We start from the raw sequence: 12,924 nt of genomic DNA, 5'->3' as shown, positions 1-12,924 counted from the left end.
ACCATATGATCCAGCTATTCCACTGTTGGGTATTTATCCAAAGAACTTGAAAACACCAATTTGTAAAGGTACATGCACCCCTGTGTTCATTGCAGCGTTATTCACAATAGCCAAGACTTGGAAGCAACCTAAGTGCCCATCAAGGGACGCATGGATAAAGAAGATGTGGTATATGTACACAACGGAATACTACTCAGCCATAAGAAATGATGAAATCCAGCCATTTGTGACAACATGGATGGACATTGAGGGTATAATGCAAAGTGAAATAAGGCAGAGGGAGAAGGTCAAATACCGTATGATTTCCTTCATTAAGTAGTAGATAATAACAACAATAAACAAACACATAGGAACCAAGATTGGATTGGTGGTTACCAGAGGGGAAGGGGGGAGGGAGGAGGGTAAAAGGGATAATTCGGTACATGTGTGTGGTGATGGGTTGTAATTAGTATTTTGGTGGTGAACATGATGTAATCTATGTAGAAATAGAAGTACAATGATGTACACCTGAAATTTTTACAATGTTATAAACCAATGTTACTGCAATAAACAAAAAATTAAAAATAAATAAATACATAAATACATAAATAAATAAATACATAAATACATAAATAAATAAAAGATGGAATGCAGATCCAGATACACACTCTCCAATGAGAATCCAGCTATTTCCTATCAGGCAAATATGAAAGATATTTGAAAAAATGTAAAACATGCCACTCTTTTATTTTTTTAATTCCACCAGAATGTTATTTACTTCAACATGCAATGGGTTTATTGATGATATATTTAAATAAGTTGATAAACATTTTTCAAATTTCTCAGTTTTAATTTCCATGTATGGTAAATATTGATAGATATAACCGACATTAATGAAAGCTCTTTGGAGTGCTCAATAATGTTTAAGAGTATAAAGGAGTTCTGAGACCAAACAGTTTGGGAACCACTTGTGCTTTAAACCATAGAATGATAAAGAAGAGGATGGAAAACAGTGACCAAGATACAGAGGCTCCCCACTTTGCTATGGCTTTGATTCTAAGTAACTTGGGCTAACAGTGGAAAAAAAGCAGATGGTGATAGCCCAGACACGGGACACAATTTATCCCCTCCTCACTAGGATCTAAGGACCCCATCACATATTCATTCAGATGGAAATTTTTTTTTTTTTGTACAAAGCCATTTGATTCTATTATACACATTACAAAGTTACTCATAAAGGCTTTAGTTAAGAAGGAATAAAAACTGTATTAGTACCATAAGGTCAGAGCACCATAGGGAAGGTGTTAAAGGTAATGATATTCACTCTTTGACAAACTAAGTACATAAAAACTGAGGTTTGTCTCAGTAACAGAAGCACTAGAACTTACCTTCAAAAAGAAATACCATGGCTTGGGCACACCATACTTCCCTGGAAAGACAGCATCTACATACCAGGCCAAAAGGCCACACAAGAAAGCATCAAATAAAAGCATTCCCATAATATGGGCCAAAGTGAGGTTATCTCCTGGGCTCACTGGTGACCTGAAGTTATTCCACCTAGCACCATATCCTGAAACATAATAGGGGATAGTTACTTTGGGTGCACAACTGTGATTAGAAAAAAGTTACCCAGCTGCTTTATAACTGAACAATGAAGAAAAAAATGCATTTGTATTCTCTGGAGACAGTTACTGTCTATGGGCTATTTGCTGATACTTTAAAATATAGGTTGTCTAAGAGAAGAATGAAGTAAGCAATGATGTAAGGTGCCTCTTCCTACAGCCAAACCCAACCAAAAGTTAGTAGTGACTGAAACAAAAATGAACAATTACCGAAAGTCCATAAAATAAGCCTTAAAGCAATAAGCAGACGCATTGGTTGAGATGGTGGCCCTATCCCTCCATTCTCTTTTATGCTAATCTCCATTGAAATAACCAGCAAGATATATAATTTTGGAAATACATTCATCAGTATAAAAAATAAGGTTTGGCTCCCAGTTTCTGGTCTGGCATGTAAGGAGCTTAGAAGTCACCACTCCATCCTAACAAGAAGTAAAAAGGTGAACTGAAAAATCAACAACTTTTCTTAGATCCATCAGAGAAGTGAGGTCACAGGGCAAACCACTGCCCCCAAAATTGGAGAGATAGATAGGCAGATATAGAGAATCACAATTTCGTGGAACAGAAACCCTGAGCAAAAACCTCCAAGGGAAGCAGTACTAGGGTAGGAAAACATGAACAGTAACCTACGAATTGCTGGGGCCCACTATGGACAAGTCTAAGAGTCAAAAACTCCAGGGTATCAAGTCGTGGGGGAGTCCTCACACTTTTATGAGTTTTACCTCTAGGAGCCCTGCCAGTTCTTCACGATGAATATCAAAGAAAAATCACCTCATGCTTCCAGGAAGGGGAAGGAAAAAGGAACCGTTTTGAAACGTGGCAGAGCATTCTGTTCTTAACCAGGTCTGCCCTCATGAAAAACTATTTTACCAGAGCCTAACCTACCTGGGGGAGGGAAATACCCAATTAGAGCCCCCTCTAGCCATCTTGTCCCATCTAAGTGGGGGAAAAAACTGAGTAGCACTGATGAAGGTCATAGTCCAGGGGCACAAGCTCACCAAAAGACTGAGGCCTAATCGTAGGACTAGAGATGCTTCCCCTCCCCACTACACCTTACCTCTACATTACTAAAAGCCTATTTACTGCAGTTCCTTTTACGCAGTACCTCATGTCCACATTTAACAAAAATTACAATGCATACTAAAAGCAAAGAACACAGTTTAAAGAGATGGAACAAGCATCAGAATCAGACTCTGACATGGCAAAGATGTCAGAATTATCACACCAGGAATTTTAAAAAACTATGATTAACATGCTAATGGCTTTAATGGAAAAAGTACACAACATGCAAGAATAGATGGAAAGTGTAAGCAGAGAGATGGAAATTCTAAGAAAGGATCAAAAAGAAAGGCTAGAGTCCTTGGTGTGGCTACAGGGGAGACCACGGTGGGGAAAATTACGGATGGGAAGGTGAGAGAGGAGAAGCCTGAGAAGCCGCAGCTAGCTAGAGCCTCTGGAGTGAGTAATGTGGGAAGTCCCAGTTGCAGTGCTGAGAAGTGATCAGCTCAAGAAGAAGCTGCAGACCTCCCAATGGAGCCTATAAAGATCTCCATGTTTGGATTTGGTAGTCAGACAACAAAGAAAGCAAGCATCAGCCATATTCGGCAAACTTGGATCAAGTTTGCCCAAACTAAAGAAACTGTTCCAACTCTTGCTCCAAAAACTCTTTCAGTGGCAGCAGCTTTTAGACAGTGAACCAGAGGAAACGCCTCCTGAAGCAAAGGTGAAGATTAAAAATATTAGAAGGGATATACCAACATCATTAGGACCAAACTCCTTCCATAAAGGAAAGCATGAGTTTTCTGATAACCAGAAGCTATGGGAGAGAAATATAAAACCTCATCTTGGAAATGTCCATGACCAAGACAATTAAATGAGCTGTTATGAAATCAAGGTGGGAGGTGGGCGTCAAGTTAAAAGGAGCAGTTTCTTTTTTTAAAAAATGGTATATGACTATCTTTAGGGCCATATTTTTTTTTAAAAGGTTGAGTATTACACTAATAATAAGAATTTGAAATTAGAGGTAATTTATATTTTATATACAGATTTCAAGATATTTGCTAATTTTGTAGTTTCATGTGATTAGTTTCCAAAGGTAACAGATAATAAAGAAATCAGAAGTGGTATCTTTTTAAGAATTGCATGTTTTTTTAGACATAACTATTAGCACACTAAATAGGAAGCAAAAAGTTACTGTCTATTTAAACTGCAAGCAATTACTCACTAACTTAACTCCCTCATTACCTAAATTGTCTGGCTCCCAGGAACTGCCTTATAGGGAGGGAGTATTGTATTGTACTTTATAACATGTACAAAAATTAACTTAAAATGGATCGAAAACCTAAACATAATAGCTAAAACTATTTTTTAAACACTCTTAGAAAACACATGGGGGTAAATCTTCATGACTTTGGATTTGGCAAATATACGACACCAAAACACAAGTAACAAAAGAATAGATAAATTTGATGTGATCAAAATTAAAAACCTTTGTGCATGAAAGGGCACTATCAAGAAAGTGAAAACACAACCTACAGAATGGGAGAAAATATCACATATCTAACAAAGGGCTTGTATCTAGAATATATAAAGAACTCTTATAACTTAACAACAAATGAGAAACAACTCAATTTAAAAATAGGCAAAGAACTTGAATAGATATTTCTCTAAAGAAGTTGTATAAATGTCCAAAAAGAACATGAAAAGATGCTCAATATCATTGTCATTAGGGAAATACAAACCAAAACCACCAATGAGATACCACTTCATACCCACCAGGATGAGAATAATTTTTTAAAAATAAAAGGAAAATAACAAGTATTGGTGAGGATCTGGAGAAACTAGAATCCTGATGGGAATGTCAAATAGAGCAGATATTGTGGAAACAGTCTGGTAGTTCCTCAAATGGTTAAGCATAGTTTCCATAGGACTCAGTACTTCCACTCCAAGATATACAGCCAAGAGACTTGAAAACAAATATTTTTACATGAATGTTCATAGCAAAATTATTCAGAATACCTAAAAAGTGGAAACAACCCAAGTGTCCATCAACTGATGAATGGATAAACAAAATGTGGTATATCCATACAATGGAATATTATTCATTCATAAAAATGAATAAAGTACTGATACATGCTAAGACAGGGATGAACTTCAAAAACATTATATAAGTGAAAGAAGCAACACATAAAAAGCCATATATTGTATGATTCCATTTATGTGAATTGTCCAGAAGAGGCAAATCCACAGAGACAGAAATCAGAACAGTGGTTTTCCAGGGGCTGGGGAATGTGGAGGGACTGTCCTATACTCTGTAGGTTATTTAGTAGCATCTCTGGCTGCTACCACTAGATATCAGTAGCACTCCTCCACCAGTCATGACAATCAAAAACAAAGCATGGCCAAGATCCCCCAAGTGGCAAAATTGGTCCCCAGATGAGACCGCTTATATAGATAAAGACATGGAAAGAAATAAACATTTGCATATATATTTGCGATGTATATATGTGTGTGTATATATACAGTATATACATATATAATACACAGATGTCATTTTTATGATTAAAAAACACTACAATCCAGGAAAAATATTTAAGCAACACTAAAATCACCCCTCACCCACTGTCCCACCCACTCCATTGCCAACCTCAGATCACCTGCTTTTTCTTCCGGGGAATCAAATCAGTTTTATAAAGGAAAGACTCACTCTTCATTTCCATCTTGCTTATTATATCAATCCCCAAGGCTACTGCAATATTTGAACTGAGGCAGGAAGCCAGCTTCTCCATGAGGGTCAGCTGTTCATACACGGTGTTGACGACTACATATGGAAAGAAGGAGAGAAAATAGAGGAAACCTCCAACAGCAACAGCCAAAGTAGCTGAAAAGTAAGAAGGAAAATACAGAGTCAGTTTACATAAGGTATAAAAGCTTGAAATATAAATATCCTCATTTTACTACTAAAAGAGCTTTAAAATGTAAGCTCTATAAAAGAAGGAAAATTATCTGTCTTGTTTGCCACTGTATCACCAGCATATAGCACAGTGCTTAACACAGAGTAGGTGCTCAATAAATATTTTTTCTTGAATGAGTAAATGAATGAATAGTATGAGGAAGAAACTTTTCTAGAATTTATCCTCCTTCTTATGCAATGATTACAGATATTTAAAGAAGGACTTATCCTTATGTTTATAAAAACTTTCTTCATTTTTACTTATGACCACTCAACCTAACAACCTCTAGATGTACAACATCACTAATTACATCATATGAATATACTTACACTGTTTCTATTTATTTTAGAATTTGGGTAGATGAAAACTGAAAAATTTACTAGTGGTTTTACATATCCTTCCAGTCTTATTCATGATGCTTCAAACACTTATTTATGATATTTTATACAAGAATACATTTAAAAAACATACAACAAAGTCAATGTTATAGAGAAGCATCTGAATTAGGATGCTATATATCTGCCTTATTTCAGACCAACTCCTTCAATGAAAACAGAAAACCTAGACGAATTATTTTTTTAAGTAAGTTTTAAAGCATCAGAGAACTACCAGGCAAGGACAATTTATAGGGCCAAAATCAAGATAAGAAGAGAGGTCCAGAGAGATGAGTCTAGAATTTGGTGTTAATTTTCTTTTCTTTTCTTTTCTTTTTTTGTGAGGAAGATCGGCCCTGAGCTAACATCTGCCAATCCTCCGCTTTTTTTTCGCTTGAGGAAGACTGGCCCTGGGCTAATATCCGTGCCCATCTTCCTCTACTTTATATGGGACGCCTTCACAGCATGGCTTGCCAAGCGGTGCGTCAGTGTGCACCCAGGAGCCGAACCCGTGAACCCCGCGCCGCCGCAGCGAGCGCGTGCACTTAACTGCTTGAGCCACCAGGCCGGCCCCATGGTATTAATTTTCATCTTGAAGCATTTGCAAAATCTAAACCACGGTTTAGAGGCTGAGAAACTGAGCAGAACTTTTGACAATGTCAAGGGCTTGGAGAAATAAAACAAGTTTGAGACGTGCGAAAGGAAAGAAGCCATTAATTAGTGCCTCACACTTTTACTAAGGGCCCTGAAAGGCTACATCTAAAGGCCAGATATACCAGAAACAGATCGTCTTTCAGTCATCTCAAATCCTTATTGGATTAGGATTATCCAATGCCTAATCTAGGGATGCTAGTGCTCCTAACCTAAACGACTGAAAGAAGTAAAAGAAAATCCTCTCTGCGGGGAAAAAAAACCCAGTCACCCAGAAACTCAAATTATTTTGACAATTTTTCTTTTTTTTTTTTGAGGAAGATTAGCCCTGAGCTAACATTTGTTACCAATCCTCCTCCTTTTTGCTGAGGAAGATTGGCCCTGGGCTAATATGTGCCCATCTTCCTCTACTTTATATGGGACGCCACCACAGCATGGCTTGATAAGTGGTGCGTAGGTCCGTGCCTGGGATCCGAACCTGCAAACCCAGGGCCACTGAAGCAGAGCATACGAACCCAACTGCTACGCCACCAAGCCAGCCCCTTGACAATTTTTTATATGCAATGTTTGCATTAAATTAAAAATTACTAGGAATACCAGGTGTTATGGCCTGAACTGGTACCCCACAAAATTCATATGTTGAAGCCCTAACCCCTAGTACCTCAGAATGTGACTGTATTTGGACACAGGGCCTTTAAAAGGGTTATTATGTTAAAATGAGGCCAGGTCGCCCTCTGGGACAGTGCTGTGTGATGGTTAAAAGCAGCCAAATAAAACACTCCCCAGAAGGATCATGAAAACGCAGACTTGTTCTGTGCGATCTGTCAGCATAGTGGGGGAGAATCAAGTGTGTACACTTAATTGCTCCTTTTTCCTCTCACATTCCATAAGAGAAGTTAAAACCTAACAGGGGTTCCTGTGCCGGGTTCTTTTGTGATTGTCCCCTCTTTTATGGGAAAAATTATAAGCATAAAAAGGAGAAGGCCAAAAGGGCTGGCAAGAAGGACAAGGAAAATGGGCGTTAAAAAAAAAAGTTAAAATGAGGCCTTTAGGGTGGGTCCGAATCCAATTTGACTAATGTTCGTATAAGAAGAGGAAATGTGCACACCCAAAGAGACACCGGGGACGCGTACGCACAGAGGAAAGACTGTATGAGGACACAACAAAAAGGTGACCATCTGCAAGCCAAGGAGAGAGACCTCAGAAGAAACCAAATCTGCCAACACCTTGATCTTGGACTTCTAGCCTCAAGAATTGTTGTTTAAGACACCCAGTCTGTGATATTTTGTTATGGCAACCCTAGCAAAGTAATACACCAGGTGACAAACCACATAGTCAAACACCAAGAGCAAAAGACCAGCAATAGAAAGACACTAACAGTTCTTAATGTTACCAGACACTGATGTTAAAATGACTATGAGGGGCTGGCCCTCTGGCGTAGCAGTTAAGTGCGTGTGCTCCACTGCTGGCGGCCCGGGTTCAGATCCCGGGCACGCACCGGCACACTGCTTGTCAGGCCATGCTGTGGCGGCATCCCATATAAAGTGGAGGAAGATCGGCATGGATGTTAGTCAGGGCCAGTCTTCTTTCAGCAAAAAGAGGAGGATTGGCATGGTTGTTAGCTCAGGGCTGATCTTCCGCGCGTGCGCGCACACACACACACACACACACTAAATAAATAAATATTAAAAAAAAAAATGACCATGATTGAGGTGAGCATGAAATTAAATGACAATATGGAGATTTCTGGGAAAATGTAAGAAAGAATCAAACATATACTTCCAAACTGAAAATAGAGCAACTGGAATTAAGAATTAAAAGATGGCTTTAACAGCATATTAGACACAGTTGAATACAGTTTTAGAGAATAGGAAGAGTCAGAAAAATATGCAAAGAAAAGTATGAAGAGAAAAAATGTTGAAAATACAGAAAACAGTTAAAGATATATATGGGACATGGTGAAAAAGTCCAACATCCATGTAACTGAAATTGCAGAATAAAAGGAAAGAGAAAACGGGAAAGAAGAAACACTTGAAGACTAGTAAGTGAGAATTTTTCAAAACTGATGAAAAACATCAAACCACAGAATCAAGAAGCACTAAAAACTGCAAACAGGATACACAGAAAAGTACACCTAAATCTACTGTAGTACAAGTGGTGAAAATTCAAGACAGAAAGAAAATCTTAAAAGCAGCCAGAAAACTAAAAAATTATAGTTTTAAAGCCATTGAAGATCTGTCGAGACAGAGAAATCTAAATTCCTGATAGGGATAAATCCTTCCTAGGTGAGCAAATATCAGACCCTTTCATTCCCTGGGGGCAATTTCATAATCTGAGTACTGACAGGCAGATTAGCTGGCCTGCCATAAGAGGGGAGATTTTGTTCGGACAAGGAGAAATCAGCCAAATTTATAACAATAAATGGGCTGATGTGAAGGACTGAAATCTGGAAGAGCCTCAAGAACAAAATTAACCCCATCCTCTTACCAGTCCTCAGTCTTTTTCATTTTACTTTTCACATTTAGGCCTATGATCTACCTTGAATGAATTTTTGAGTATGTTGCCATTTATACCTCAAGTTTCAACTTTTCCCCATGGACTGCCAACTGACCCAGCACTATTTATTAGCATGAATATCCTTTCTCCACTGCATCAAAGTGGCATATTTGTTAAAACTGGTGGCCATACATATGTGAGTCTGTTTGTGGATTGTCTGCTCTATTCTATTGATTTATCTGTCCCTATACAAAAACCATATCATGTCCATTTCTGTAGCTTCATAATAAGTTTGCTATCTGGTAGCATAAATCCTCTAAATTTTTCTTTTACAAATATTCTTGGCCCTTCACATTTCCATAAAATTTGGAATCAGTTTGTGAATTTTCACACACACACAAATCTTCTGGGAATTTGATTGGTATTGTATGGGGAGAACTGATAATATTGAATATTCCAACCCAAACAATCAAAAATATTTAGTTGTTTTCAAGGTAAAGGTCTTGCACATTTTTTAGATTTATTCCTAGATGTTTGATTTTTTTATGCCATGGTTAATGGTATTTTTTAAATTTACTTGTAATAGTAGCTAATATGTAGCATCAAATTTATTTTTATCTATTAACCACATATTTTGAGACATTGTTAAACTAACTTATTAATCCTACTAGTTTATCTGTAGATTCTTTTGGATTTTCTACAAAAAGTGTTAATTACAAATGATGATATTTTTATTTAATTATCCTTCCCAGTCTTTATACATTATATGAGTTTTCCTTACATTATTGCTGGCTAGGACCCTCAGTAAAATGTTGAATAGGAAGGATAATAGCTGACATCCTTTTGTGGTTTCTGAACTGAAGAAGATATTGTTCAATATTTCAGCATTAATTGTGACCTCTCCTTCGGGATTTTCATAGAAATCCTTTATAAGATTAAGGAAGTCTCCTTCCATTCCTACTCTTTTATATTTATCCACATATCCACCATTTCCTGTGCCTTTCATTCCTTCCTACTACATTTCTGTGTTTCACTCTGGGATATATTTTCTACCCAAAAAGCTCCCTGTACTACTTGTATTAGGGAAAATGGGCTAAAGACAAATTCTCTGACTTTTTTTTGTCTTTATTTCATCTTCATTTCAACTTGGCAGATTTTGTTTAATCTTTCAGCACGTAAAAATGTCATTCCGTTGTCTTCTGGATTTCATGGTTTTGTGACTGAAAAATTATCACTCTTACCTTTGCTCATTTGAAGGTAATATGTCTTTTTTTCCTCTGTCTTTGGTTTTTGGCAACTTGATTACGATGAGGCTAGAAATGATTTTCTTTGCACTTATCCTACTTAAGAGTTTGTAAAGCTCTTGAATCCAGGCTTGTGTGTCTATAATCAGTTTCAGAAAATTCTCAGCTAGTATGTTTTTAAATACTGCTTCTGTTCCATTCTCTGTTCTCCTTTCAGAACTAAAATTAAACTTATTTTAGACACTCTCACTATGTCCTAAATGTCTCTTTCAATGTGCCCTGTATTTTTCAAACTTTTCTACTCTCTGTGTTTAAATGTTTATTTCTACCAGCAAGTCCTCCAATTAACTAGTACTCCATTCTACTGTGTCTTATCTGCTATTATTCCCATATATTCATATCTCAATTTCAATTATTCTTTTTTAAGGTCTAGAATGTCCATTTGAAACTTTTATCCATATATTCCAGGCATCTGGTGAAATTCTCTATCTTTGACTTTTTCTCAAATTTATAAGTTATGTTTATTGCAAAGTTCCTCTCTGACAAATCTAATATCTGAATCATCTCTGGGTCTGTATCTATGGCCTGTATTTTTCCTTGCTATTCAGTCATTAAGTCCTTTTTATTTTTTCATTCCTTGTACTTTTTTCATTTGATGGACATTGTAAAGGAAAAACTGAAAATATTCTGGTTAATTTTACCATCACCTAAAACTTTTCTTTTGGCAACCAGATGAAGTTCTAGTACAAGAGTTTAGGCTTTGTCAATGATGCTCTATTTCAGTTTTGCTCTTACTTCTAAGGGGTCACTCCTTTTCTTAGAGTATATTCCTTACTCCTAGGGTACAGGGCTTTTACTCCTAGGGTCCTTTTACTCCTACTTCTGGAATTCCAAATGAAAATCTGGAGTATTTACCAAGGACTCTCTGCCCTGGGATAGGGCTTGAAGTCCAACCTCTGTTTCCCAAGCACTATAAGAACACTTATATCTCTGTTTAGCACTTTAGTCTCCCATCTGTTGTGTTCTGTTGGTATCTTAGACCCTTACCCTGCTTATATTCAGCTTAGGAATCAGCCAAAAATATGAGCATAAATTGTATACAGATTTTTTTAGTTCACTTCTCAACTTCTAATGATCAATTCTCAAATAAACCACTTGTACTAAGAATACCGTCCCAGGGTATGCTTCTGGATGAACCAGGCTACAACACTGTACAAGCTACTCTGTCAAGGCCAAATCCAGAAGTCCCCATAGTGGGAGAACATAAGATGCCTCTTAGTAATAGATAGAATGAGCAGTTAAAAAAAAAGACACAGGACTTCCTGTTCTGGACAAGGTAACAGATACATTCCACCCTATTCTTACCACTAATTAAAATTAATAACCCTGGAAAAATACATCAATTAAGCTATCAGAAGACACTAAAAGATGGAGAAAAGAAGTCAGGCTGGCTAGGAAACTTGGGACTCAAGAAACAACTAGGTGGTAAGTTCCCTGTTGCTGCTGTTTGTTTTCAATGGTAAAAGGATGGAAATATAATATCATGAATAAGACAAAGCCCACTATCATAACTTCTACTCAATTAGGTATTAAAAGTCCTAGTTAGAATAGTAGTGCAGAGCAAAAATTAACGGTATGAGGATTGAAATGGATTATTTTAATATGTATTATTTGAATATGATATTATTACGAATGTAGGAAAACCCAAAAAATTCTAAAGCTATTAGAATTAACAAGTGTAACAAAGTGAATTATATAAAATAAATACTTAAAAATAAACAAATATATATCATAAGCAATCATAAGATATTTTTTAATTAATAGACTTTATTTTTTAGAGTAATTTAGGTTTATAGAAAAATTGAGTGGAAAGTGCAGAGCGTTCCTATTTACCTTTGCTCCCCCCGCCCACCTCCACACACAGATTCTCCTATTATTAACATCTTGCAGTAGTGTGGTACATTTGTTAGAATCAAATAACCAATAGTCATACATTATTATTAACTAAAGTCCATAGTTTACATTAGGGTTCATCTTTTGTGTTGCAAAGTTCGATGGATTTTGGCAAATGTAGAATGTCATGTATTCACTATTACAGTATCACACAGAATAGTTTCACCACCCTAAAAATGCCCTGTGCTCCATCTATTCATATCCTCCACTCCAAACCCTTGGAAACCACTGAAGTTTCTACTGTCTCTATAGTTTTGCTTTTTCCAGAAAGTCATATAGTTGGTATCATACAATATATACCCTTTTTGGACTGGCTTCTTTCACTTAGCAAGATGTATGTAAGATCCCTCCATTCCAGTACTCAAAACAATATGGTACTGATGTATGAACGAACATATAGGTCAATGGAATAGAATTAAGAGTCCAGAAATAAATTCGTACATCTATGGTCAATAGATTTTGACATGGGTACCAAGACAATTCGATGAGAGAAAGAATAGTCTTTTCAACAAATGGTGCTGGGACAACTGGATACCCATATTCAAGAATGAAGTTGGACACCTACCTCACACCATATATAAAAATTAATTCAAAATGGATCAAAGACAAAAATTTAAGAATTTAAATTTTTTTTTAATTTTTTGTTTATTGCAGT

General features: G+C 36.7%; 1 protein-coding gene across 1 annotated transcript in view; it reads right to left on the bottom strand.

Moving 5' to 3' along the window:
• The window catches only part of LOC131422573 (phospholipid-transporting ATPase ABCA3-like), a 224,008-nt gene that overhangs the window by 140,754 nt on the left and 70,330 nt on the right, over positions 1 to 12,924 (bottom strand). The window contains exons 9-10 of the mRNA XM_058569911.1: positions 5,305 to 5,478; positions 1,368 to 1,549 (exon numbers count right to left, since the gene is read on the bottom strand). Of these exons, the coding sequence (XP_058425894.1) occupies positions 1,368 to 1,549; positions 5,305 to 5,478 (356 nt within the window). The remainder of the gene's footprint in view (positions 1 to 1,367; positions 1,550 to 5,304; positions 5,479 to 12,924) is intronic.

Source organism: Diceros bicornis, chromosome 26 (genome assembly GCF_020826845.1).
Source record: "Diceros bicornis minor isolate mBicDic1 chromosome 26, mDicBic1.mat.cur, whole genome shotgun sequence".
In the NCBI taxonomy this organism is placed as follows: Eukaryota; Metazoa; Chordata; class Mammalia; order Perissodactyla; family Rhinocerotidae; genus Diceros; species Diceros bicornis.
The sequence above is the reverse complement of the archived record's forward strand: the minus strand, read 5'-3'. Positions and strand labels throughout refer to the sequence as shown.